Source organism: Cervus canadensis, chromosome 18 (genome assembly GCF_019320065.1).
Source record: "Cervus canadensis isolate Bull #8, Minnesota chromosome 18, ASM1932006v1, whole genome shotgun sequence".
NCBI classification, from domain to species: Eukaryota; Metazoa; Chordata; class Mammalia; order Artiodactyla; family Cervidae; genus Cervus; species Cervus canadensis.
The window spans coordinates 11319352-11346978 of NC_057403.1; the positions used below are offsets into that span (position 1 = coordinate 11319352).

Consider the following 27627-nt stretch of genomic DNA (forward strand, 5'->3'; position numbering starts at 1 on the left):
TTGATACTTTAATGTGTTTGCATGCTCAGTCCCCTCCACTCTTTGGGACCCCAGGGACTGTAGCATGCCAGGCTCCTTTTTCCATGGGATTTTCCAGATGAGAACATGAGTGGGTGGCCATTTCCTCCTCCAGGGAATCTTCCCGACCCAAGGATCGAACCGAGTCTCTTGAATCTCCTTCACTGGCAGGCAGATTCTTTATCACTGCACCACCTGGGAAGCCCTGATACTTTACTGTGCATCGAGTTGCAATTCTTTGATCCCAAGTAGATGTGTTGTGGTTGATTATTGCCTCTTAAGTTTATTTAGGCAGATAGTATCCACTATAGAGTTCTGTTATCTAGTTTCATGTACTTTTTTTTTTTAGACAATAATACAGAATTGCCTTTTTTATTCCAAAATCTTATTTCCTTACTTGCAAATGCTTCCAAGATTTTCATAAAAAACAAAAACGACGATTCTGGCTACTCAGTCTTTACACAACTGGAATGCCTTTTTTCTAATCTTGTATTTTATGTTGAGAAATGAGAGTTAGATCAGAATTTTTTAAAGATTATACATACAGGCTTTGCTGGGTCTGTTTTGATGTGTTTTTAAGTGGTTCTTCCGGCCAGACTTGGCCCATTAGTGCCCTGCAGGTTGGGGGTGGGTCTGGTCCACACAGCAATTCCTGGAGGCAGGGGAACTACATTGTCCAGAAGTCTGTGCGCGGCCTTGTACTCCGCATCAATGAAGCCCCCAAACTGGGGCTTTTCCGGGAATGTGAAATAGGAGGAGGCGGGACCTCCGGCGTCTTTCTGATGGTTGTTTGACCGTTTTTGCCAGGACCCGGGGCTCTAAATCACTGGGTGGAGCCGAGCTTAAAGAAACTGAAAAGATCGCGAGGGGCGCGGTCCACATTGCACAGGAGTGAGCGGGTTGCGGGACCGCTTTCGGGATTTTCGGCCCAGGTTTTCCCTGCGGCACCGAATGGGTCCTATGGCAACCTGCGCGCGGCAGGACCCGGCCCAGGTAACTGTTCGTCCCCGGATCCTCAAGCCCCCATGAGGGTCACCTGCTCAGGGCACCGCGGTTAAGGCCCCTGAGTGCAGAACTTAAGGCGTGCATGTGTGGCGGCCCCCTTTCTGACACGCTGTGTGATAAGTTTGGAGTGTTAAAGGCCGTGGGCGCGGCACGTGCCGATCCTGATGGGCGCACACGAACCGGAGCATTAGGGAAACATGGGGTTGGAGTCCTCTCTGCAAGGACAGGACATTAAGGAGGAGTCAACCGTCTGGGTCAGCTGGGCCGACAGTCCGCATTCTGGGAACCATGGAGGGCTGTGAACAATCAGGAAGATGCTCGAGTTTTAAAGTATTTCAGAGGAGAACTGACTGGGGAGGGGGTGATGAGGTGGAGACAGGGAGGCCTGGGAGAGGCTTCTGCGTTAGACTCCAGAGAGTTGGGTGGTTTCCGGACGACTCTAGTGACTTTGGAAGTTGCCGACGTGAAACAATTCGACTGCCCCCGTTTCTTTTGTGAAGATGTCTCCCCGCTCAGGAGCATCAGGGATTTGCAGTTTGGGTGCGCGGCTATTGCAGCAGGCAGGTCGCTAGGTATGAGCAGAGAAGTGGGGGCAGGGGGGCCTGCGTCTTGCAAATGGCACGGACCCGAAGGCAGAGGAAAGCAGGAACCTCCAGACTGACAGGAAAGCACAGATCTTGGGTAGTAAGTGTCTGGGTAGCAGACAAAGGAAGGAGGTGAAAGGTGGGAATCTCCTGTGTCCAAAGGTAACTTTTGTTCATGATGTCCTCAATACAGTAAGATTAGCCGGACAGATGAAAAGTACCCATCAGGCACGGATGTCTAACACTTCTGATCGAAGCTAAGTAAGGACAAAAATCCCTTCTCTCCTTGGAAAATGGAGCTGGATTAAAATCAAGAAATCTGACCCCCAGACTTCTCCTTCCTCGTGAGCTTTCCACCCCATTTCTATCCCGCTTATAACTGCCTTGCCTGAGAAACCTGGGACGCGAGGTTTTCACCTATCACTCCTCCCACGCTGAGAGCATACCCTTGCTTAGATAGACTCTCACTTTACTTTCTTAACCTCTCTACTTTGTCTGTAAACTCTTTCTCTGTGAAGAAAGAACTTTAAATTCAAGGGCAATACAACAGTCCTGAGCTAACACTTTATGGAGATTAAAGAAGGAAGTTAGATGGGCTGTAGCCACCAGTGAGTCCATGGCTTTTCATTGTCTGAGTCCTTTCCAGAAAAGAAGAGACTCTTCTTTCTTTTGAATACCATCATTGTCTCAGGTCAGTGAGGGCTTCCGCCTCCAGCAGGCCAACCCTAATTGAGGTTTCTGTTTATTAATTTTTTCCAAACTTTTTATTTTGTATTGAGATATAAACAATTAACAATGTTGTGTGTTTATTTTAATAAATGAATTAAATAATATAATGAATGAATATTAAAATATAGGCATTAATTATTTATAGAATATGGAATTATATATGGAATATAAATAATTGTATTATGAAACCTTAAAGCTAATTGGCAGGATTTCCTGGTGCGGTAAATGTGGCTCTGAGTAAAGGACAGTAAAGGTTTTCTTTTGGCTGAGCATCTGTAAGACCTGAGACCACACTGATATGAGAAGTCAGTTTTAGGGAGATAGTAAAGGTTGAATTAGGGATGTGCTGTTTCTTAGACTCGAAAGTTGAGGTAACACAGGGGTTGCCGAGATGTATAGTTTGGCACTGAGGGAGGAGGTCACTGGCTGAAGGTGTCCATGTGGTGACAGCCTGAGTCCTGGACTGCAGCTTCGCCTGGATCTCAAGTTTAGGAGGGAAGGTCTTGTCACTTTTGTGTGAAAGGGGACCTGAGATGAGAGAGAGGCTGGGGCTAGAGAGCAGAGAGAGTGGGACTTTCTGAGGCTGCCCGATGGGAGGGTCCTGTGGCTCCAGAGCTTTCTGGGGGAAGCAGGGTATAAGCAGTAAGGAGCTGTGACTGGGGTGGAGATGGAGAAGGAGCGGGGCGGCTGTGTACACTGACTGCTGTGAACACTCAGCCAACTGTCTGTTCCTGTGGAGCCAGAAAAATGGGGCCATACTGACCAGTGAGTCAAGCTCAGGCTCAAAGGACAGACGCCTCAGGTCTCACAGGAAACCACAAGGTTAAAAATGTATAGATTTAACAAGTTAATCTGTGTAAGCGAGTAATAACTGCTGAAAATGGCGATCTATGTCAGTGTATAATCTTACATAATATATTTAACATAGTTTTTGTCTTGGGCTCTTCACATAGATCTCTGAACCTCTTGGAATTTCCTAGGAGTTAGGACTTGTTATTCACAAGTAGCCCCCTTTTCACACAGGAGTTTTTATGATGAGGTGACTTAGGGTGGGTCTCCTAGGTAGCCTCAGCATGGTACCGGTCACCAGAAAAACCAAGCAATTAGTTTAAACCCCCACCCCCACCCTGGGGCCTCCCAAGGATCAGAAGGAAACTAGATTAGGTATAAAAACTGCTGAAAAATGAGATGAAGTTTCCTTCAGATTGGTGAACACATTGAAGTGGTGGAAGTCCTAGGCTGGTGTCATGTACTGAAAGGACCTGGAAACCCCTCGCTTCCCTTCACCCCCCACCTTCCCCACCTAGCCATCTCTTCCATTGGGCTGTTTCTAAGTTGTATCCATTACAATGAACCAAAAGAAAGAAAAGTGTTTGCTTTACTTTCATAGGTCATTTTATCAAATTATCAAAACTGAGGAGGGGTTCATGGGAATCCCTGAATTGGTAGGCAAGTGGGACAGAAATATTGGTAGCCTGGGAACCAGAGGTCAGAATTGGCCTCTCTAGAAAGGGATAGTCCGGTGAGACTGAGCCCTTAAACCTTTAAATTTTGTCCCGAACCTCTGGATGCCAGAATATGATTAATGTAGGGCACCCAGTTTGTATCACAGAATCTGATCATTGGTGCTAGAAAAGATATCATATATTTGGTGTCAGATGGGAAATCATAGAAGGAATCACAGAAACTTCAAGGTGTTGACTAAATGCCACATTTATATAATGACTTAAAAGACATGTAAGAAGTATCATATTTTCAAAAACATTTATGAACATGTTAATCCTCTGTTCTGTAATAGCTCAGTGATAGCACCAGACATACACTAATCATGCATTTGATGCCTACAGTAGCATCATGAGATAGGCACCATAAATGTTGCCATTTTACACATAAAGACACTGAAACTGAAGGAAGTTGAATCTTTGTTGAAGGCTATCTGAGTGGTCAGGTTATAGCTCTGAGGTCAGAGGTCAACCTGAGGTGACTCATCTTCAGGGAAGGGAAGGGAGGACACAGCTCCGCCTTTCCATCCTCACCATGATCACCTTGATCTCAGATCCTCCCTCTTTTCACAGGCGCCCATGGTAGCAGCAACGTTTATGGTCCCTTGACAGTACCTCCCCAGACGTCATCCCACCCCTGGTCCTGACACACAGATATGGGAGACACAGTTGTCCTGGGGTTCTTGGGCCTCAGTTCTGGCCCTGGGGTCACCTCAGGCACAGGACCCTCTTTAGAGAAGCCAGTTCTGGTCTCTAGTTTCCAGGCTACCAGTTCTTCTGTCCCACTTGCCTACAAACTCAGGGATTCCCATGAACCCCCTCCTCAGTTTTGATAGTTGTACTGAGGTGGTCTCATGTGTCTAATGGAGAAGATGAGGTGGTGAGATGTTCCTGGGACTGGAGCCAGCCTGTCCATGTGCCTGGAGGTGAGCCCAAGTGGGGTGTGTCCAGGACACTGCAGGACCCAGGACGTGAGTGGATAGACAGAGCACAGCCTTTCCTGGGGTGGGGGCCTGAGGAGCTGGGTGCTTTTCTGCTGTGCAGGGTCAGGGACAGTCGTCTGACATGACACCACGACGTTTGCCTTTAGGTGAGAGTAGGGACACTGTCTGAGACGGGAAGTGAGAAGTAGGAGTGATGGGACTTCCTTGGTGGTCCAGGGGCTAAGACTCTGCGCTCCCCATGTAGGGGGCCCAGGGTTCGATCCCTGGTCAGGGAACTGGATCCCACATGCCACAAATAAGAGCTGGTGCAGCCAACAAAAAGTAGGAGTGATGAGCAGGAGGACTGTCCAGAATTATGTATCCTCGTGCTGAGTCTGAGATGTGGCAGGGGTGTCTCACCGGAGGTGTCAGGTGTACAACTAGACACACATCTGAAGATCAGGTGGGGGCAGGGTCCAGGTGTGAAGATACTCCTGAGCAGGTGGGCAATGTCAGATTCCAGGCCCTCAGGTCACGGTGTTGTGCCATGAAGGCTGGAAGGTGGGGAGGGTGTTTTAGTTACAGAGGCCTCTGTGAACTCATGTGTCCCCCTCCTGACAGGGCCATGTGACCTTTGAGGACGTGGCAGTGTCCTTCTCCCAGGAGGAGTGGGGGCTCCTCGGCGAGGCTCAGAGACTCCTGTACTATGATGTCATGCTGGAGAACCTGTCCCTGGTAGCCTCCCTGGGTAAGAACTGCGTCCGCACACACCGCCTGTGCTGGGCTTGGCCCTTCTCTCTGCATGGCTCACTCCAGCCTTCCCAGCCTGGGCCATGGACACTGCTTCCTTCCCTGGTTTCTTGGCATTTGAGCTGTGTCCCCCCACTTGTGGGTGTTGACTCTGTGTCACATGCCCTGAAGCCTTTCACAGAAAGCTTTGGCCTTGGAGGCTTGTTGCATGTCTGTCCACTTCCGCTTCCACTTTGCTCTGCGACTACTTGGTGTATTGACTGTTCTGCTCTGTGGAAGATCTGTGTCACAGGTTCTAACCCTTTTTTGTGCAACACCTGCCTCAGTGATTACAGACACTTATGTGGTCAGCATTTGTGGTCAACACTAGGTTATTTTTTTCAAGACTCTCCTCAAGTTTCTTCTAATAATAAATATTTTTCCCGAAGGTTGTCATTGTTTGGGTCACTCTGGGCTGGTGTCTTTGACTGCCCAGTTTGCCCTCAAGCCTTTGCTCTGGTAGGTTCCACCCTCACCCATCCTGAGCTGAGGGGCAGAGGCGGCCCTGGGTGCCTGACAAGGTAGACATCTGTCTGGTCATAGGAAGAGGGTTGACAGGACCCGGGACCTGGTGAGCAGGAGCTGTAGGAAGGCATGATGTCACTGATGAGTTCTAATCCTGCAGGGACAGATCCTTCCTCCGTGACTATGTTAGTCTTTATCTTATCCTGGCTGTACCTCATTTCTATCTTCCCCATTTTGACACTTCCCCCTTTTGTCTGTTTCTACTGTGAGTTCATACCCCTGTCCTTTTCTACCTCACTGTCACCTACATCTCTCCTTTCCCTCTCTCCCTGCAATCTTCTCCACTAGCAGTCTGTTCTTTTTTGCTAGTTTTTTTGTTTGTTCGCTTGTTTTTGCCACACTGGTGGCATGTGGGACCTTAGTTCCCCAACCAGGGATAGAACCCACCCCCCTCACCCTGGCACTGGATGGTGGATTCTTTACCACTGGATCATTGCGGAAGTCCCAGTCGTTGATTCTCTTCTAATTTTAATTGGAGGATATTACTTCACAATATTGTGATAGCCTCTGCCATAAATCAACATGAATCAGCAGTAGGCATGCATATATCCACTCCTTCCTGAACGCCCCTCCCACCTTCCTCCCCACCCCATCCCTCCAGGTCGTCGCAGAGCACCAACTTTGGGTTCCCTGTGTCATATAGCAAACTTCCATTGGCTATCTGTTTTACATATGGTAATGTATAGGTTTCAATGCTGTTCTTTCAAGTCATCCCACTGTCTCCTCCTTCCACTGTTTCCCAATGTCTGCTGTTTATGTCTCTGTCTCTTTTGCTGCCCTGCACTGTTTACAATAGCTAGCATGTGGAACAACCTATATGTCCACTGGCAGATGAATGGATAAGGAAGTTGTGGTACATACATACAATGGAATACTACTCACCTATAAAAAAGGAACATATTTGAATTAGTTCTAATGAGGTGAATTTCACTATTACACAGAGTAAAATAAGTCAGAAAGAGAAAAACAAATATCATATTAATGTGTATATATATATTTTTGAAATCTAGAAGGACAGTACCAGTAGTCCATTCTTAATGTATCTTAGGAGGTGCAAGTACTTATATAGTCCTCGAACACCGAGTAGTCAGGCGTGAATGCATTTTCCTGAAGTGGGACACATTCTACCTAGTACACTTGTCACCACCCTGAAATCCTGCTGAATACCACTAGCCAAAGAGTGGGTAGTTCCAGGCCTCTCAGCACAGCACCATATCCCGGCATCCTGTCTTTTTCCCTATTCTCCGATCACAGAGACCTAATATTGACCGTAACCCCTTCTGCCACCTGTCCACCTCCCTTGTTTGAATCTTTTGCCATGGACTTACTCTCTGATGTGTCATACAGAAATCTGTAATGGGTTCCTGTCCCACAAAAGTCTCCACACACTTTATCAGTACTTTTTGTTTTCCTTTCAGGTTGTTGGCAGGGAGGAGAAGCTGAGAAGTCCATTTCTAAACAGTGTGTTTCTGTAGAGCAAATGACACGAGACAGGAATCCACAGCCAGACCCTTCTATCTTGAAGACTCTCGCTTCCAGTGTGTGTGCCCTGGTAGAGAAAGATGTTCTGTACCTGGCTGACACTGTGTTCAGGTACGGAGAGATTGAGAAGACTTTCCTTGGCAGCCTGGCCTTTCTCCAGCACTATTCTTCCCACGATGGACAGCCTCCATACAGAAGCAGGCAGAGGAGAGAGGTCTCTCACTCTGGGCAAGGACATTACAAGTGCAGTGTATGTGGCAAAGCCTTCAGTAAGAAGTACAAATTCACGGAGCACTGGAGAGTTCACACTGGAGAAAAACCTTATTTGTGCAGTGACTGTGGGAAGTTCTTTAGACAGAGCTCCAGTCTTATTCACCATCGTAAAGTTCACACAGGAGAAAGGCCTTATGAGTGCTGTAACTGTGGGAAAGTCTTTGTCCACAAATATAAACTTTTTGAACACCAGAGAACCCACACTGGAAAAAGACCCTATGAGTGTACTGAATGTGGGAAAGCCTTCGCCCGCAAGGATTCACTTGTCCAGCATCAAAAAATCCACACTGGAGAGAATCCTCATAAGTGCAGTGAGTGTGGGAAGTGCTTCCTGTACAGAAATAACCTTCTTGCTCACCAGAGGATCCATACTGGAGAAAAGCCTTATGGGTGTAGCAAATGTGGTAAGTCTTTCATCTTCAAAATAAGGCTGCTTTATCACCAGCGAGTCCACACTGGAGAAAAACCTTTTATGTGCAGTGAATGTGGGAAAGCCTATGTCTACAAAGGAAGTCTTGTTGTGCATAAGAGAATTCATACTTTGGAGAAGGCTTATGGGTGTAACAAATGTGGAAAATTGTTTACAACCAGTTTCGCCCTCAACAGACATGAGAATATTCACACTGCACAAAGGCATTACCAGTGCACTGAATGTGGGAAAGCTCTCAATGGCAAAGTTAAACTCGATGAGCACCAGAGAACCCACACTGGAGAAAAACCCTATAAGTGTAACAAATGTGAGAAAGCCTTCATGCGCAAGGCTACACTTGTTCAACACCAAAAAGTCCACACTGGAGTAAAGCCTTTTAAATGCAGTGAATGTGGGAAGCCCTTCACTTACAAAACAAGTCTTGTTGTCCACCAGAGAATTCATACTAGATGAAAGCCTCATGAGCATAGTTCTTTGTAGGCAGCTCCAAGTTCATAAAAAACAGGAAAGTTCACACTTGGGAAGTGCCCTTCTGAACTTAGGCTTGCCTTCATTCAAGTTAACATCTGGTAGCACAACTCCTGTGTTGTAGAGTAGGTGGATGTACAACTTGCGTGGGGTCACTCAACCTTTTCTAAAGTGGTTAAATCTTTTTACAGTCTCAGCAGAAGCACTAAAATCCAAGTTTCTGTTCTTTCCATTCTTGCCAACACTTGGTGTGTTTGGGCTTTCTCATTTCTGTGATGTCATAGCTGTATCCAGTGATTTGAAGTAGCATTTTCCTATTGTCATGATGCTGAGTCATTTTCAATGTGTTAATTTCCACCCATATATCATTATTGAAATTGCTGTTCATATGATTTGCCCTCTTAATTACTGACTTGATGTTTCTTCATGGATTATTGATTAAGGTACTCTACTGGAAATATTTACCAGTATTCCTCCAGACTTGGTCATCTCAGTTCAGTCACATTTCCAGAGAAAGAGTTTTATTTTTTTTGGCCATGCTGCTGGGCATGAGGGATCTTAGTTCCCCAACCAAGGATCACACCTGTGCCTCCAACAGTGGGAGCACAGAGTGCTAACCACTGTACCACCTGAGAATTCCCAAGACACTTTAATTTTAGTGTAGTTTGTCTATTTATTCTTTTACTGGTTATTCCTTTGGTATTGTAAATAAGAAATGTTTCCCAAATTTAAAGACAGAATTTTTCCTATATTTCCTTCTGTAACTTTTAAATTTAGGTTTCTTAATGATATTAATAAGCCATCCTCAGTTGATTTGGAAAGTTATTTTTTTAAAAATGTGGATACCCAATTGCTGCAGTGACATTGATTTAAAATAGTATAGCTTATTTCTTAAATTGCTTTAGTATTTTCATGGAAGGTCAGTCATGTATGTGTATGTCTATTTCTGGACTTTCTCTTCAGTTGCATTTATCCACTTTATTTATGCCAGTACTTTCATGTGTTGAATAATTTACTTTTAACAATAATATGTCTTGATCTCAAGGTTGTGCACTCCTTGGACTTTCTTTTTTTTTTTTTTCCCTTGGACTTTCTTTATCCAAGTTATTATGGCCATTCTTTGTCCTTTGCCTTTCCATATGAAGTTTGTTTGGCTGCTTAGCGTATGGAATCTTAGTTCTCTGAGCAGGAATTGAACCTGTACCCTTGGCAATGGAAGTGCAGAGTTCTAACCACTGCATTGCCAGGGAATTCCCCCATATGAAGTTTAGAATCCACTTTTCAATTTGTGCATAACAAAAATTCCCGCTAGAATTTTGATTGGGATTGCATTTAATCTTCAGTATGGTGATGCAGTGGTAAAGAATCTGCCTGTCAATGCAGGGGACCTAGGAGACTTGGGTTCCATCCCTGGGTTGGGAATATCCCCCGGAGTAGGAAATTGCAACCCTCTCCACTATTCTTGTCTGGGAAATCCCATGGACAGAGGAGCATTTTGGGCTACAGTCCATGGGGTCACAAAGAGTCAAACATGACTGGCAACTAAGCACACACACACATAGAAGAAAGACTGTTTCCCAACCTATAAACATAATGTATCTTTTTATTTAGATCTTTAGTTTTGTTAGCAGTGTTTTTTAGTTTTCCCTTTGTAGATCTTAAACATTTCCAGGTATTTTCTACATGTGATGATACTGAATGGAGATGTCCTCAATTTGTAGATTGTTCATACCTATTTCACTTAGATATCAAAGTAAGGGTAGAAGTGGTCATTCTTGTTTTTGTGCTTTGTTTTTTCCCTTGTTTTTTTTTTTTTGGACCGCTTGTGAAATCTCAGTTCCCCAACCAGGGATTGAACCCAGGACACAGCAGTGAAAGTCCTAACCACTAGGCCACCAGGGAACTCCCTAGTAGTGATCTTTCTTAATCTTATAAATAAATAACATCTACATAAGGCTATTAGAAAGATTGTAACTTTGAACCATTGTTAAAATATCCCCATTAGAATAAAAGGAGGACAGTGGGTTCTAGTGTCATCCTGGAGTTCCAGTTTCATTCAGTAAGACAAAATGATGACTGCAGCAATTGGAAAGGATGAAATAAACCACCTAAAATATGCCCTCAGTTTCCATCTTCATTAGAAGTCCAAATACCAACACTCAGTTCAGTGCCTCAACCCATCATAAACTCCTGATTTTTTCATCATCCGTTTGCTGCCCTTCTTAACTTCCTTAGGACCCATCACCATCCATTATACTATGCAACTTAATGTCATAGATGAGCTGCTTATTGTATTTTCTAACAAATACAGAGTAAGTTCCAGTAGGAAAATATGTGTTTAGATGTTGTACATTAATACATTCCATATTCCTAGAAACATGTCTGAAACACCGACAGGTATCAAGGTCTTGAAATAGATAATAAGATGAAAACACACATTTCATGTTCATTTGCACAACTGTGGATATACTTGCTAACCCTCACCCTGCTTTTTGCTGTATGTTTCTAGAAACTTGTCCATTTCTTCTAGGTTGTTGAATTTATTGGCTTATGACTGTTCATAGTATTTTCTTAAGATTTTTTGTTTGTTTTTCAATAGTATCAGTTGTTACTTCTCTTTGATTTCTTATTTTGTTTATCTGGGTTGTCTCTCTTTTCTTTTTGGTGAGCTTGACTAGAGGTTTTTTATTTTGTTTATCCTTTCAAAAAATTATCTCCTGGTCTTATGAATCTTTGTCTTTAAAAAAAAAACACACAAAAAACACCTGTTTATTTCTTTTACATTTATAATTTTCTTCCTTCTGCCAACTTTGGGTTTTGCTCTTTTTTTTTTTTTAATTGTTTTAAGTGGTTGGTTAGGTTGATCTTTTGACATTTTGTTTGTTTCTGGAGGAAGGCCTATATCACTATGAACTTCCCTCTTAGAACTGCTTTTGCTGAATCCAATAGATTTTTATAAGGCTATATTTTCATTGTCATTTTTCTTGAGGTATTTTCTGATTCCCTGTCTGATTTCATCATCGACCCATAGGTTTTTTAAGCAGCATTTTGCTTGCTTAGTTTCCATGTAATTTTTTTTCCCCTCATTTTTGTTTCTGTGATTGATTTTCTGAGTTTATACTATTATGCTCAGAAAAGATGCTTTAAATTTCTGTCCTCTCAAATTTGTTGAGGCTTGTTTTGTGAGGTAGTGTGTAGTCTATGCTAGAGAATGTTCCATGCACACTTGAATATATATTCTGGTTCTTTAAGAAAAAAAAAAAAAATCCCAGGAAACTAAAGTCCAGGATTGGACTGCTTCACAGAGGAGTTTTACTAAACATATAAAGAAGAGCTAATATGACTTCTTCTCAAACTGTCCCAAAAAACTAAAGAGAATGAAACACGCTGAAATTTATTCTACAATGTCATTCATTATTGCCCTGATACCAAAACCAGTCAAACACACTATAAAAAAGAAAAAGAAAATTAAAAGTAGGGACAGGGGACAAATTCTGATCCTGAGTGTTGTTTGAGGTTGAAATCTTAGTGCATGGTTTGACTGCATGACTTGTAGTTTTGTTGTGTCTTTGAAAAACAACTCAGTATCTTGTTAGAAACAGGGCAGGGCCAGATTTAGTCTGATTCTGCAGTTATACATTTAAGGCAGTTTTCCTGGCCTTTGCTTATATTCTTATGGAAGAGAAACCTAATATCACTGACATAATTCACATGATTGATATCTTAGATTTTGACCAAACATGTTCTGCCTAACGTTGGGTTTTGCAGAAGAACCTGACACAGAGTTAACGACATATGATTTATCTAGGGGAAATTAATATGAGAAGTTTAATGACAGAGTACAAGGAAAGGAAAAGAGCTAGCAAGGGTGCAGCCTGATTTGAAATCTCTTATCTGAAATCTACCTTTTGGAGATCAGGAATGTGAATGATAGGTACCACATATTTATTCCACCTTAAGAAAAAGGAACATCTTTTTATAACTCCAGACAATCTTTTTAATATTTCCCAGATATCCTGCTTTCTGTTTATTTTTTCTAAAACATTAGACTCACCTGTAGCTGTAAGAATCAGGTATAAGACATTTTACTTGGCATTATTTCTGTACATTAATTTCTTCTCTTGGGGAGTCTGGATTGCATAGCTCTGATCATTCTTAAAAAATCAGCCCATCAAGAATAAAACATCTCACTCTTTTTGCCAAAAGTCAGGACTTCCCTGGAGGCTCTGGAATGGTAAGAATCCGCCTGCCCAAAAAAATAAAAAAAGAATCCACCTGCCAGTGAAGGAGACATGGGTTTGATCCCCAATCTGGGAATACTCCACATGCCCATGGAGCAACTAAGCCTGTACACCACAACTGTTGGGCCTGTGCACACCAACAAGAGAAGCCACTGCAATGAGAAGCCTGCGCACCTCAACTAGAGAGTAGCCCCTACTCATCACAACTAGAGAAAAGCCCACACAGCAGTGAAGACCCAGCACAGCCAAAAATAAGTAAATAAATAAAATCATTTAAAAAAATCAGAGTATCAGGGTCCTACATTCAAATGCCTACAGTCTGCCTCAATTGGGTGTTTGATAGATTCTAAGATAAAATATGTTCAAAAGCAAATTTTAGATATTTCCTTCTAACCTCCTACATCTACAGCACCACCACCACCCTTACCATCTCAATGACTGATAAATCTATCCTTCCAGCTTAAATAGAAACTTTGAATCATCTTTTTTATTGTAGTATGAGGCTGACTAGGAGGTGGAGAAGCCATGTTTTGATCTGAGGACATGAAGCTGTGTAAGCACAACCATTTGCAGATCTTCAGTAATAAAGACACATAATGAAAACATGTGGCATCTTAGAGTGAATTTTCATTGAATAAAGACGAATGTACAGAACGAAGTGATTGTGCATAATCTTACTATCTGACTGAAACTGGTGGGGAATCACCTTTCACAATCTTCTCAGAGATAATTTCAAATCCTTTGGCAGATAGTATTGCCATTACACCAAACATATTGAAATAAAAAAATAATAATAATGTTTATCTGAGTTCAAGAGGCCACTTTGTACACACTTCTACTACTGCAGGAAATGTCTTGCAGAAAATGAAGTTTTGTAAATCTCCTTTTCAAGTAGATCTCAGGTGTCACACCACTAAAAAATAAACATGCCTTGTAATGTGCAGTGAGAAATACTACATTGATATAACAGGTGGGTTGGATAGGAATACAATTGGTGTGTATAGAGGCAGGAAAAATGTGTTTTCTGAGGGAAAGAGAGACAGCATCTTGGCCACATGATTCAAGGCTGCCTAGTATCTCTGTCTTCCTGTCTATGAAGTCTTCACTGTGGTCCATCACCGGTGTTGGAGCTCACAGAATGACCCTCAGGCTTCTGTCTCCCTGTGATTGAAGAGCAGCAAGATAATGTTTATCAGGTCAAATCTTTGAGTGGATGCACTTTTTTTTTTTTTTTTTTTTCTTTTCTGCTGCACCACACGTGGGATCTTAGTTCCCTGATCAGTGATACACCCGAGCCCTTTGCATTGGAAGCACGGTGGCCCAGTATTTTGGACCACCAGGGAAATCCCTGAATTTGCTTTGTATCTGCGTATCATGGTCCAGCGTATCCCTCTGAGATTAGCCTTACGGCACATGAAATAACACGTTTAAGCATTTTCCTTAGCTGCGGAAGACACTACATGGAAAAGGGGTGGTGGCGATTTAAGAAAACGCCAAGAGCCTCTTCTTCCACCCCCGCTCCCCGGCACCCCCACCCACCCCCCGGCCCGGAGCCCAAGGATGTCATTTTCCAGAGCCCTTTACGCAGGCACTTAGAATCGGCAGAAATTCCCAGAGTCGCGCCCTTCGAAGAACCAGGCTGGCTTGCGGTAGCCATATTACCCAGGAGGCTCTGCGGCAAGAGTCCCGCGTTGCACGAGACTTCCGGCGGCGTCCTCATTGGCGTCTTGTTGCGTCCGCCTGAGGTGTGCTTAGCTTCGCAGGCGTCTCCGAGCCCCTCAGCGTACTCGAGGCTGGAGCAGAGCGAGTGGGGAAGAGGCTTCCTCCCCGCGCTGCCCAGAAATAGAGTCGAGGGTGGGCGTGTGGGGGGAGCGCAGTTAAGCCCTCGGAACCCTCCGTGGTTCCCCACCTTGCATGGCTGGGAACCCTGCGCGGGGCACCATGGCGGCCCTGGCAGCACAGACCTATCCGGCACCGGTGAGTGGATGGCCCCCTCAGGCCCTTTGAACCCCCTGCAACGTCGTCCCAGCTCCCACACAGAGAGGAAAGTGTTGTCCAGGGTCTCTTCGCTTCCCCTAACTCTGGGGACTGTGGAGGCTGGTCAGTCAGTCCTAGCCGAGTGTCCTAAATCCAGGCTGGGGTTGATATGGACGGGTTCCCAGTGCAGTTGATCTGTGCAGGGGTGTCCCAAGCACACGAACCACTAGATGAAAATGCTGGAGGTGAGGCTGAGCGGCGTGAAGTTGTGAATCTCATAGCTTGTTGGAAACCGTGGAGAAAGGTCTGAAATGGCGGACTGAAGAAAGGGTCCACTTCTTAGGTTGGTGGGCACCATGGAGGATTTGGAGGCGAGGAGGGAAGCAAGCTGATCCAGATTTTAATAGGTTTCCTCTACATGTCGAGTGGAGTCGCCAGCGAAGGAGAGGGCTCCCTCCCCGACACGTACGTGGAACCCTCTGTACCATCCTCCATGTATGTGTTGCCGGTGTGCAGAACGAACTTTAGAGCTCACAACCTGGGTTCAGCTCCAGGGTCTGCCCCTGCCCAGTAATGGGGAAGGTTGCTAGGTCCTGACTCTCCAGTTTCCTGTGCTTTGAAATGGGGTTAATCTTCCTTCTAGGGTCCTGGTGAGAGATGAGTAGGGCAGGGTGTGAAAACTATTGAATGCAGCACCTTGCACCCAGAGACGCTCAGGAAATGCTAGTTGTCTCTTTTCCATTTCTCTGATTTCTAAGGTCGAAGGAGGTCTTTTTGCCTTGGCTTGTCCGGAGGGCAGTGCGAGAGAAATGGGCTCAGAACCCTCTCTGTCCCTGGACCGCCTGAATGGACTGAGGAAAGCGCTTTGAGGAAAGCGCTCAAGGAACAGTATGGAGACTTCCATGTATGTTGTGTCCATGCCCTTCCCAGGGCTGTGACCTTGAGCAAGTCTCCTTGCTGCCCTTGTCTCCCATCCCTTAGGGTTAATGAGGATATTAACATTTCCTTCTCCTGGCTTGAGTTGATCCGAGAGGGTGTTCCCCAGTATCCAGCCAGGTGGCATGGCTCCAGACACTTCAGGAGCAGAGCCCCTTGTCCTGAGATGATCTTAGGGACCCCCTCCCAGGGAATCAGGTCCTGGGGTTCTCCTGGTCTCAGGTCTGTGTCCAGTTGAGGCCGGCAGGAAGGAGAGCCTGGGGACAGATTCACAGTGTGTACAGCATTTTTAGAATCAGGATGCTCAGTCGTGTCAGACCTCCTTCAGTCCTGTGTCCCCATGGACTGCAGGTGCCTCTGTCCATGGCATTCTCCAGGCAAGAATACTCGGGTGGAGTGCCATTTACTACCCCAGGGGATCTTCTAGACCCAGGGTTTGAACTCGTGTCTTGCGTCTCCTGCATTGGCAGGCAGGTTCTTTACCACTAGTGCCACCTCACTGCTCCTCTGCTAGGAGGACCCTGGGGTGGGCTAGGAGCCAGAGGTCACTGGATTCATCTTGGCAGTTGCCATCTGTTTATGCAAAACTAGCTTGCCATTTTCAGCAGCAAATTCATCCTTTTATTAAAGACATTTCCTTTTATGTGAGAAGTGAATTGATTAAATATAGGGTGATGGTGTCTTGTGGGAGCCTTTGAATGTCAACACACAGCAGGCCCCAGGATTCTCTCCAGCATGTGATGCTGTTTGCTCTTGTCACAGCCCCAGTCACCGCCAGGAATTGTCTTGTGTATTTGCTTTTTGTTTGTGTGGCCCCTCATCAGAGAGGGCTTCTTACATTTGCTCCCAACCTACACGCTTCCCTCATCCCTGATGGCTCAGTTGGTAAAGAATCCGCCTGCAATGCAGGAGACCCCGGTTCAATTCCTGGGTTGGGAAGATCCCCTGGAGAAGGGATAGGCTACCCACTGCAGTATTCTTGGGCTTCCCTTGTGACTCAGCTGGTAAAGAATCCGCCAACAATGTGGGAGACCTGGGTTCGATCCCTGGTTTGGGAAGATCCCCTGGAGAAGGGAAAGGCTACCCACTCCAGTATTCTGGCCTGGAGAATTCCATGGACTGGATAGTCCAAGAGGTTGCAAAGAGAGTCGGACATGACTGAGCGACTTTCACTTTCTCTAATCTTCCCACTCTGTTTTCTTTTTTAAAAATAATTTTATTTATTTATTTGTGGCTGTTCTGGGTCTTTGTTGCTGTACAGGCTTTTGCTGCTTGCGGTGAGCCGGGGCTACTCTTTTTTTGTGATGCGCGGGCTTCTCATTGCAAAGGCTTCTCTTGTTGCAGAGCCTGGGCTGCAGGCGCTGGGACTTCTGTAGTTTAAGCACAGGAGCTCAGTAGTTGCAGCTCCCGGGCTCTAGAGCACAGACTGAGTGTGACACGTGGGCTTAGTTGTTCTGAGGCATGTGGGATCCTCCTGGACCAGGGATCAAACGGCTTTCTTCCACATTGGCAGGCGGGTTTTTTACCACTGAACCATGAGAGAAGCCGCCCCTCTGCCCCCCACTCTGTTTCCTCATCACCAGAATCCTTAGAGCCAGCTGATGTTGTCTTGCTCAGATATTCAGTTGCTTATTGAAGATCCGTGAATCCCTGTTTGCTGCTTTATCTCTGGGCCTAGAACAGGGCCGGCCCTATATGTAATGGGCTCACTAGCTGCTTGTGAACTGGTGGGCGCTCATGACACTTGGAATCAGTTCAGACCCCAGCACGGCCCCCTGCATCTGTCCCTCTGACTCCCTCTGTGTGGACTATGTGTCCCCTTCCCCTCCCATACTTCCCCAGCTCACTGCCCTCCAGCTGCACCATCCTCCACTTGCCAAGCTCCTACCGACTTCCCAGCCTTTGCCCTTGCAGTCCCCCCCCACCCAGGATGGTCTCCAGTTCATCCGTGTGCATTGTTCAGATCTTTGCTCAAATACCACCTCTTCTTTGAAGCAGTTCCTGATCTTTCTAGTTCCAGCTAAAGTACCGCCTGCACCCATTTGCTTGGGATCTGGCTTTTTTTGTGCAGAGCTGTGTGCTGGTTGAGATTTTCCAGGGCCTTAGAGGGGCAAAGAGGAGAAATAATCATAAAAAACAATGGTCATAGCGGGCTTTCATGGGGCCCTTGATTTGCTCTGAAGGACCTTTGTTACCTTTCATCTCCTTCAGTCCCCACCTCCTCAGTTAGTTTCTGTTATTTTACAGAATGCTTTATAGAAGAGAAACTTGAGGCTCAGAAATGTTGTTACCTGCACCGGGTCACACAACTCTCAAGTTAGTTGAAACTCACACCTTGTCCATCCACCACCAGAACCTGTGTTCCCAACTACAGCAGGCTGGAAAGGCCTGAGGCGAACACCTGAAATAAGCAGGCTCTGATCCCATCCAACAGCCCTAAAGCGCATGATGCTACTCTGTTTGACTTGCCAGGCACCAGTGACCCTCAAGGATGTGGTTGTGACCTTCACCCAGCAGGAGTGGAAATTACTGGACCTGACTCAGAGGACCCTGTACCAGGAGGTGGTGCTGGAGACCTCCAGGCTCCTGGTCTCACTGGGTAAGTTTCTCCTCACCTCCGTGATGGCAGGGGTGGGAGTTCTGCAGCCTCCTTCTGGTTCCATCCTTTCAAGGCCTGGATGGTGGTGCCGCCCGCCGCCCCCTCCCCCAGCCCATCTTCCCTGCCATGTTCTGGGCTCGCCTCCTCCCACTTGCTCTCCTTTTGTCTCCAACACGGATGGTTGAGCAAGAAGCCTGGTCCTCCTGGCGGGAGGAAGTGGGGCTCCTGGGAGCAGGGTGTCCTGAGGACCTGTCCCCAAGTTCTGGAAGAAAACGTGCTCGTGCCCTGTCTCTGGGTCTCACCCTGGCTTCTCTCTGTGAGTCTGCTCGGGTAACTGTCTTTTCACAACTTTGGGTAGGAGTGGGCACCTCAGTCCTTCTCTCTGAGATCCTCAGATTTCTTGTCTCTACTTTTTTGTGCGTGCCTATGTCATGCCCTTTCTGTGAAGGTGTTTTTGTGGCAGGAAGTGACCTCTTGCCCCAGCACTCAGCAGGGGCTCAGCCTGGGGCCCCTGCAAAAGATTCCCATGTCAGGGATCTGACTGGACAAACCTGGCTGGGTCAGGTGGCCCCAGGCCTGATCCCAGAGACCTGATTTGAACTGGCCTGTGGTGAGAATCGGCATCACCTGGTGAGACACACGGACTTAGATTAATCAGAAAACATCTGTGGGAAGAGTGGGTATCTTTTCCAGGGGTCCCGTGGCTGCACGTGAGCAGGTTTTGGATTCTATAGGATGGAGGCTGTTGTGTAGACATTGCCCAAGGCTGGTGTTTGTGCCTTGGTTGCAGCACCCAGGGCAACATTTTTTTTTTTTTTTTTTTTTTAGCATTTTTTTTTCCGTGCATGGGAGCGCCGTTATTCTGAAATCTTCCCTGTCCTAAAAACCACACTCTATAGAGAGAGTCTTCATAGTCTTTACAAAACCCCTTTGTTCTGTATCTCCACAAACAGGGTATCCCATTTCCAAACCAGAACTGACCTGCCTGTTGCATCCTGGACGAGAGCTATGGATGGTGAAGAGAGGACTTTGCCCAAGCACTTCTTCAGGTGGATTGCCAAGATCCAGGCAGTGGAGGTCACTGCAGACTGGGAGGGACTGTTGCCTCTGAAATTCTGGGGAAGCTTCTTATTGAGACCTCCCTGGGGACATAGGTTACACCCAAGAAGTTGAAAAGGCCAGAACCAGCTTTGAACAATCATTAGATCCCTTGTACAACCATGCCCAGGTCCTGTTCATTATATGCGAACAATCATTAGATCCCTCACCCAGTCGTGCCTAGTTCCTATCCCTTTTATACCCCTCATCATTCCTGACTCCATCCCCTTCCTGAACTTCATCCCGGTCCACCTCTCTCATCATCTCTTGTCTGCATGATACTGCACACCCCATGATCTCCACACTTCTGCTCCGTCTCCTACACCAACTCTCCCAGCCACTCACCTCACCTCAAACCCTCACCACTCCCCACCTGCTGGGACCTCAGCCTATGAGAAAATTCATGTTGGAAGTAAAGACTGCTTGCTTCTCTTTCCTTCACTCAGTCCTTTCGGACTCATCTGCATCTGATTGCCACTTGAAGCCTTTCTTCTCACCTCCCTGTGTCCCTCCCAAGACAAATTCCTGCATTAGAAACACCTCCCACCTTCTTGGGAGTTCTTATCATCTCTTAGTTCCCACCCCCCACCCCCTGAGCTCTAGAATGGCCTCTGATCAGTGTGACTGTCTGTACAACCAGCTTCTCAGAGGCTGTTTGTAGAAGAAACAGACTTCCATTCATCCCCCTTATTCTTTTTTATTTTTTAAAACTGAAGTGTAATTTACACATATCAGTGTTCATGACTTTTAAGGGCTTAGCTTGATGAATTTTGACACATGAATAAATTCAAATAACTACCATCAGGTCAAGATCCTGACCTTAGGAGGCTCCTTGCAAGCATTCTTAGTCCATACAACCTTTTACAAACATAACCACCAGTACAGCAAGGAATTTTCACTATTCACGAGTGGGTAAAACAGAACTTCATAATGTGTTTTCCGCTTATCTCCTATTGATCATCAGGATGTCTGTGAGATTCATTCAGTTCAGTTCAGTCGCTCAGTCATGTCTGACTCTTTGCAACCCCATGGACTGCAGCGTGCCAGGCCTCCCTGTCCATCACCAACACCCAGAGTTTACTCAAACTCATGTCCATCGAGTCGGTGATACCATCCAGCCATCTCATCCTCTGTCGTCCCCTTCTCCTCCTGCCTTCAATCTTTCCCAGCATCAGGGTCTTTTCAAATGAGTCAATTCTTCACATCAGGTGCCAAAGTACTGGAGTTTCAGCTTCAGCATCAGTCCTTCCAATGAATAATCAGGACTGATTTCCTTTAGGATGGACTGGTTGGATCTCCTTGCAGTCCAAGGGACTCTCAAGAGTCTTCTCCAACACCACAATTCAAAAGCATCAATTCTTTGGCGCTCAGCTTTCTTTATAGTCCAACTCTCACATCCATACATGACCACTGGAAAAACCATAGCCTTGACTAGACAGACCTTTGTTGGCAAAGTAATGTCTCTGGTTTTTAATATGCTGTCTAGGTTGGTCATAACTTTTCTTCCAAGGAGCAAGCGTCTTTTAATTTCATGGCTGCAGTCACTGTCTGCTGTGGTTTTGGGGCCCAAAAACTAAAGTCTGTCACTGTTTCCACTGTTTCCCCATCTACTTGCCATGAAGTGATGGGACCAGCTGCCTTGATCTCAGTTTTGTGAATGTTGAGCTTTAAGCCAAATTTTTCACTCTCCTCTTTCACTTTTATCAAGAGGCTCTTTAATTCTTCTTTGCTTTCTGCCATAAGGGTAGTGTCATTTGCATATATGAGGTTATTGATATTTCTCCCAGCAATCTTGATTCCATCTTGTGCTTCATCCATCTCAGCATTTCTCATAATGTACTCTGTGCATAAGTTAAATAAGCAGGGTGACCATATACAGCCTTGACGTACTCCTTTCCTGATTTGGAACCAGTCTGTTGTTCCATGTCCAGTTCTAACTGTTGCTTCCTGACCTGCATTCAGATTTCTCAAGAGGCAAGTCAGATGGTCTGGTATTCCCATCCCTTTAAGAATTTTCCAGAGTTTGTTGTGATCCACACAGTCAAAGGCTTTGGCATAGTCAATAAAGCAGAAATAGATGTTTTTTTGAAACTCTCTAGCTTTTTCAATGATCCAGTAGATGTTGGCAATTTGATCTCTGGTTCCTCTGCCTTTTCTAAATCCAGCTTGAACATCTGGAAGTTCACAGTTCACATATTGCTGAAGCCTGACTTGGAGAATTTTGAGCATTACTAGTATGTGAGATGAGTGCAATTGTGCGGTAGTTTGAGCATTCTTTGGCATTGTCTTTCTTTGGGACTGGAATGAAAACTGACCTTTTCCAGTCCTATGGCCACTGCTGAGTTTTCCAAATTTGCTGGCATACCGAGTGCATCATTTTCACAGCATCACCTTTTAGGATTTGAAACAGCTCAACTGGAATTTCATCACCTCCTCTAGCTTTGTTCATAGTGATGCTTCCTAAAGCCCACTTGACTTCATGTTTCAGGATGTCTGGTTCTAGGTGAGTGAGCATACCATTGTGATTATCTGGGTCATGAAGATCTTTTTTGTATAGTTCTTCTGTGTATTCTTCCCACCTCTTCTTAATATCTTCTCCTTCTGTTAGGTCCTTACCATTTCTGTCTTTTATTGTGCCCATCTTCCCTGGTGGCTCAGATGGTAAAAGCGTCTGCCTGCAATGTGGGAGACCTGGGTTCAGTCCCTGGAGAAGGAAATGGCAACCCACTCCATTGTTGTTGCCTGGAGAATCCCATGGATGGAGGAGCCTAATGGGTTACAGTCCATGGGGTCGCAAAGAGTCGGACACGACTGAGCGACTTCACTTTCTTTCTTTGCATGAAATGTTTCCTCAGTATCTCTAATTTTCTTGAAGAGATCTCTAGTCTTTCCATTCTATTGTTTTCATCTATTTCTTTGCACTGATCACTGAGGAAGGCTTTCTTATCTCTCCTTGCTGTTTTTTGGAACTCTGCATTCAAATGGCTATATTTTTCCTTTTCTCCTTTGCCTTTAGCTTCTCTTCTTTTCAAAGCTATTTGCACGGCCTCCTCAGACAGCCCTTTTGCTTTTTTGCATTTCTTTTTCTTGGGGATGATCTTGATCCCTGTCTCCTATACAGTGTCACAAACTTCTGTCTGTAGTTCATCAGGCACTCTGTCTATCAGATCTAATCTCTTGAATCTATTTGTCACTTACACTGTATAATCGTAAGGGATTTGATTTAGGTGAAATCAAATTTATTCATGTGGTTGCAGTTACTTGGAGTGTGATGCTTTCATACTGTGTAATATCTCATTGTAGTAATATGTTGAAGTTTATGTTATCTATTCTCCTGTTGATGAACATCAGTAGTTGCCATTCATTCGCTCAGTCATGTCTGACCCTTTGCAACCCCATGGACTGCAGCACACCAGGCTCCTCTGTCCTTCAGCGTCTCCCGGAGTTTGTTCAGATTCATGTCCAATTGAATTGGTGGTGCTATCTAACCATCTCATCTGCTGCTGCCTCATTCTCCTATTGCCTTCAATCTTTCCCAATAGCAGGGTCTTTTTCAATGAGTTGGCTCTTCATATCAGGTGACCAGAGCATTTTTTTGGACATTATAAACATAACCACTATGAGCAGTTATCTTGGGCATATACCCAGAATTGGATTGACTCAGACATGGGATAGGTGTACATTTAACTTGAAGAGAAAGCACGCAACAATTTCCAGTGTGGTTGACTTCCGGCACTCCCACCAGCCACGTGTGAGTTCCCATTGCTCCCCAGCCTGTCAGTGTTTGGTGTTCTCTCATTACTCTTTGTGGCACTTTAGACGAGGTTCTCAGGACCACATACCTCCAGCCAAACCACAGCAGGGTGTCAGGGGGTAACAATTCCATCTTCCTTTTCCTGCTTGCTTGGTGATTTTGTTTCTTCTGTGTTGGCATTGCTAATAGGCCTCATTTGTGTATTGGATTCCCTTCAGGCGACAAAGCAAAAACCAAGACCACAGAGACTACTGCTGCTCAGCAAGCCTTGTTCAAGGGACACTTACTTCAGAGGTCAGTGTCTCAGGAAGGCTGCAGTGTTTCTCCGTTGGGGCAAGCTTGGGAACTGGAAGGAGCGTCAGAAAAGCAGGGAGGGCATTTGAAGACAGGAACAGTCCTTCGCAAGGAAACCCTCCCTGGAAAGAGGATCCCTGAATGTGGTGATTTGGGGAGAGGTGACAGTCTGGGCTCTAAAGATTTACAAGATCAAGTCTCCTCAGGAGATGATCTTCACGCATGTGAGTCACGTGGATCAAGGGCAGACCCCCTGTTTCACGGAGGGAAGAATTCCTACAAATGCAAGGAATGTGGGAAAGGGTTTGTCAAGAATCGCTTCCTTCTTCAACATCAGCGGATTCACACTAGAGTAAAACTCTATAAATGCAGAAAATGTAGGAAGGCGTTTCCCAAGAAAGCAGACCTCACTCTACACTACAGCATTCACACTAGGGAGAAACGCTATGAGTGCAGCGAGTGTAGGAGAGCCTTCAGCCGCAAGTCTCACCTCACGGAGCACCAGCGGATTCACACTGGAGAAAAGCCTTTTGTGTGCGCTGAGTGTGGCAAAGCCTTCAGCCGCAGGTCACACCTCACGGAGCACCAGCGGAGTCACACTGGAGAGAAGCCCTATGTGTGCAGTGAGTGTGGAAAGGCCTTTGCCCACCAATCTGACTTCATTCGGCATAAGAGAACCCACACTGGGGAGAAGCCCTTTGAGTGCAAAGAGTGTGGGAAAGCCTTTAGTGACAGCTTTTCTGTAACTCGCCACATGAGGTGTCACTCTAGGGAGAAGCCCTATGAGTGCAGTGAGTGTGGAAAAACCTACAGCTACAGCTCAACCCTTACCACCCATCAAAAGATTCATAGTGGAGTGAAATCCTACACGTGTATGAGATGTGGCAAGGCCTTTTACAAGAAGGCTGGGCTCAGCCAGCATCAGAGAACTCACATTGGGAGGACTTCTTTAAAGTAACTATTGTGGTGAATAGTTTGGCCAGAGGAAAAATGTTCTTTGGCATCTGAGACTATGTACCCAAGTAACACCGTGTGTCCCCTCACGTGCTCAGTTTTGCTGTGATTGTGTGTTACCTTTAGCTGTAGCTGAGCCCTTTCACTGCGGAGGTCTTGTCCCAAGACATGATTTGGTTCTCAGCAGAAGGATTTTCTTTCTACACCTTAAAGCTCCTTGTTGTTACATGGCCCACAAAGAGACCTGGAACTCACTTTGTCCCAACACAGGAGTTATGTGCATCCCCATGGATGAAGGACCCCTTTCCCTAATGACTTGTGTCACCCCATCTAATTTTCTGTGTACAGAGGGGTCCACTGTGTTCTTTCTGGTTTGATGGGCAGGAGTCGTGAGAACCCCATCTTTCATCCCTGTTGCTCCACACAGTGTCCTGGGTTATGGAGATACATGGGTGACTGGGACACGAGTCTTGTGACTCATGTCTAGAGTGGGAAACAGACGTGATAACACACAGGTGAGGTATGTCAGTGTTGTTGCTGTGATAGTAACATGCCTGCAATCCCCATTCTGCATAATGAAGAACAAGGTCAAAACTTTGGCATGGAGGCCAGATGTGATCAGGAGGAGTGGTCCAGTGGCTGCAAGCTTGGACTCTGGGGACAGTTGGGATGCCAACATTCCTGAGCTGTGCCTTATCACCATCTGGATGACCTTAGTCATGTCATTTCCCCACAAGTCTGTCTGCATTGTGAAAGTAGAAAGATGTCTCTTAAACTGTAATGCATGGGAAGAGGAACAGAAGGTATACAGGGATGACATGCAGACTGTGAGGGACGGAGGAGCCTCAGTCACGTTTGAAGATGGAGAAGAGCACGACTTGCAAAGGAGACAGCATGTGCCGAGGTCCTGAGGCAGGCCAGAGCCGGGACTGGCAGAGGAAACGGCTGAAAACCAGTGGGTCCAAAGGAAACAGGTGGTGGGCAGTGAGATGGAGGGGCAGGGCATCATGAGAAATGTGGATTGCATTGCAGCTGCTCTGGGAGCTGAGGAAGGGACTCAGGACAGTGGGATGATGTCATTTGTCTCTAAGCCTCCCTTTGGCTGCTGTGTGGAGCACGGACTGAGGAGGATCAAGAACTGATGTTGGAGAGAGGAAGCCACTACAGTCCAGGAGGACGTTGACAGTGGACTGGCCCAGGATGGTGGCTTTGGAGATGACCTGGGACACGTTAAGAGGCAGAGCTGATGGGACATGTGCATAGTTTGGATGTTGGGGTGCGTCTCCGGGAATGACTTTGCCCCTTCAGTCCTGAACAGAGCCCTCTGCGTCCATAGGAAACATGACCCATGGCTTGACAGTGTGTTCCAGTTTCTTAGTCACAAGTTTCACAGTTCCCAGTTTTACAAGTGTGGTGAGTGAGGCTGAAGGTCCTTTTCTGGGACACACACAAGTCAGAAAGACTTCTTGTAGTTCATTCTGGTAGTTTGGGCAGTTGAATTTTCCATGACCTTATTTCTCTGACTCAGGAAGGGTCCTGGCCCTGCCCAGATTATATGACTTTAGGCAGGAGGGTGAGTAGAGCAGTGATGAGATTTCTGTCACTTGGGCCAGCATTCTCAGCTGTGGTATTTAGTGGTGCCCATAACTCAGACCAACTCAGGGAACTTTTGGGTTCTTGGTTTTCTCCCTTGTAAACTGGGAGTTGGATTAACCATTGGAAGCTTCATTGTTTATGAAACAAGTGTGTTGGCCAGCATGCCTCACTAGGTGCTTGTGCAGGTTAAAGGACAGTGTTGTAAAAAGACTGTCGTGTGGCTGGGTGTGTGGGTGTGCTTAAAAGCTGGCTGCTGTTACTCACAAGTTACCCCTCCATGCCATTCTCTTCTTTCCTCATCAGGAGATGCGGTGCTTGTAATTTCCTGGTGGCTTCTCAGCAGATTTTAGTTCTTAAGAAGCTTGATCATGGGCTCTAGTGACATTCAGCATGAAGTCTTGGTTCTCCATCAGTCAAATTTCTATTTCTCTGAATAGAAATTCAAAACCTCCCTTTAAAAATCTCTTGTGAAGGGAATTTTGAGCTGTCCAAAAGTACTGACTGCTAATTTAATTTATCCCATATTTATTTAATGTTATAGTTGATATACATAATTTGAGTTTAAATATACACTCTTATTTTTTGGATTTTTTTGCATCACTTGTTCTTTTTCTGCCCTCCTCCCCTTTAAACTTTCTATTAATTACTTATAGGTTTTCTTTATTCTAGTTTGGAAAGCATATTCTCTAATTGTGTTTGTTATTGTTTGAGATTTATAAGCACTTACTAAAAACAGTAGAGCACAGAATTATCATTACTTTTCCTTCTTCCCTACTATGTAAGACACTTACCAGTATATCGGTATCTCAGTCTATGTGTTGAGACCTTGTATGTTAGTTCCATCATTCTAACTCCACAAGGAAACCATCATTCATGTTTAATACAAATTATGAGCAGTTATATCCATCTACGCAGGCATTTACCCTCTTGGATCCTCGTTGTTTCTATCATTGCAGTTCTTCCATCTGAGATCAGTTTCCAAATCCTTAAATATAAACTTTAGGATTTCATTTTGTGTGTTAATTTTCTATTAAATTTCCCATATGGAGTTCAAAACAGTCATACTCTTTTTTTTTTGGCTACATCCTGTGGCGCATGGGATCTTAGTTCCCCAACCAGCATTCAAACCCTTGCTCCCTGCATTGGGAGTGAGGACTCAAGCACTGGAGCACCAGAGAAGTGCCAACTCATACTTTTTCTTAAAAGGCAACTTAGCTGTGCATATAGAAATCTAGATTGGCAGGCCTTTTTCTTCGGCAGGTCCTTCAGTAGTTCCTGCCACTGTAGTCTAAAACCATAATAATACTGGGAATGAGTGCCAACTTATTTTTTTTATTGCCTTGTTGTCTTAGTTTAGGTTAAGAACAGAGGAATGGGGTTTGAGGTTTTCAACCCAAAAGTAATAAATAGTGCTGAATGTGTAGGAGGGATAATAAAATCCATTATCCCA

The 27627-nt window shown here is 45.5% G+C and overlaps 2 protein-coding genes across 4 annotated transcripts; both read left to right on the forward strand.

Annotated features, from left to right (window-relative positions):
• Positions 1-410: 410 nt before the first annotated feature.
• LOC122420040 (zinc finger protein OZF-like) lies at positions 411-13627 on the forward strand. 3 transcript variants are annotated; one of them, XM_043434767.1, is made up of 4 exons: positions 1028-1707; positions 5383-5509; positions 7494-8234; positions 12935-13627. In XM_043434767.1, the coding sequence occupies exons 1-4, from the start codon at positions 1639-1641 to the stop codon at positions 12964-12966; spliced, it is 969 nt and encodes a 322-aa protein (XP_043290702.1). In that variant the 5' UTR covers positions 1028-1638; the 3' UTR covers positions 12967-13627. The 3 variants fall into 3 exon arrangements, with proteins under 3 accessions (XP_043290701.1, XP_043290702.1, XP_043290700.1); XM_043434766.1 differs by lacking the exons at positions 1028-1707; positions 12935-13627 and adding an exon at positions 411-1011 and having other exon boundaries at positions 7494-10166; XM_043434765.1 differs by lacking the exon at positions 12935-13627 and having other exon boundaries at positions 1029-1707; positions 7494-10166.
• Positions 13628-14699: 1072 nt separating this feature from the next.
• On the forward strand, positions 14700-27245 carry LOC122420043 (zinc finger protein 599-like). Its single transcript, XM_043434769.1, has 4 exons — positions 14700-14946; positions 18355-18481; positions 19435-19530; positions 23552-27245. Exons 1-4 carry the CDS (start codon positions 14884-14886, stop codon positions 24583-24585), a joined length of 1320 nt encoding a protein of 439 aa, XP_043290704.1. The 5' UTR covers positions 14700-14883; the 3' UTR covers positions 24586-27245.
• The last annotated feature ends 382 nt before the right edge of the window (positions 27246-27627 follow it).

Coding starts and splice junctions, on each gene's coding strand:
- LOC122420040 (XM_043434765.1), top strand. CDS start 1,639: ATGGCACGGACCCGAAGGCAGAGGAAAGCAGGAACCTCCAGACTGACA. Junction 1,708..5,382: donor GAAAGCACAGATCTTGGGTA/GTAAGTGTCTGG, acceptor CCCTCCTGACAG/GGCCATGTGACCTTTGAGGA. Junction 5,510..7,493: donor GTCCCTGGTAGCCTCCCTGG/GTAAGAACTGCG, acceptor TTTTCCTTTCAG/GTTGTTGGCAGGGAGGAGAA.
- LOC122420043 (XM_043434769.1), top strand. CDS start 14,884: ATGGCTGGGAACCCTGCGCGGGGCACCATGGCGGCCCTGGCAGCACAG. Junction 18,482..19,434: donor CAGGCTCCTGGTCTCACTGG/GTAAGTTTCTCC, acceptor CTCCACAAACAG/GGTATCCCATTTCCAAACCA. Junction 19,531..23,551: donor TTGCCCAAGCACTTCTTCAG/GTGGATTGCCAA, acceptor GATTCCCTTCAG/GCGACAAAGCAAAAACCAAG.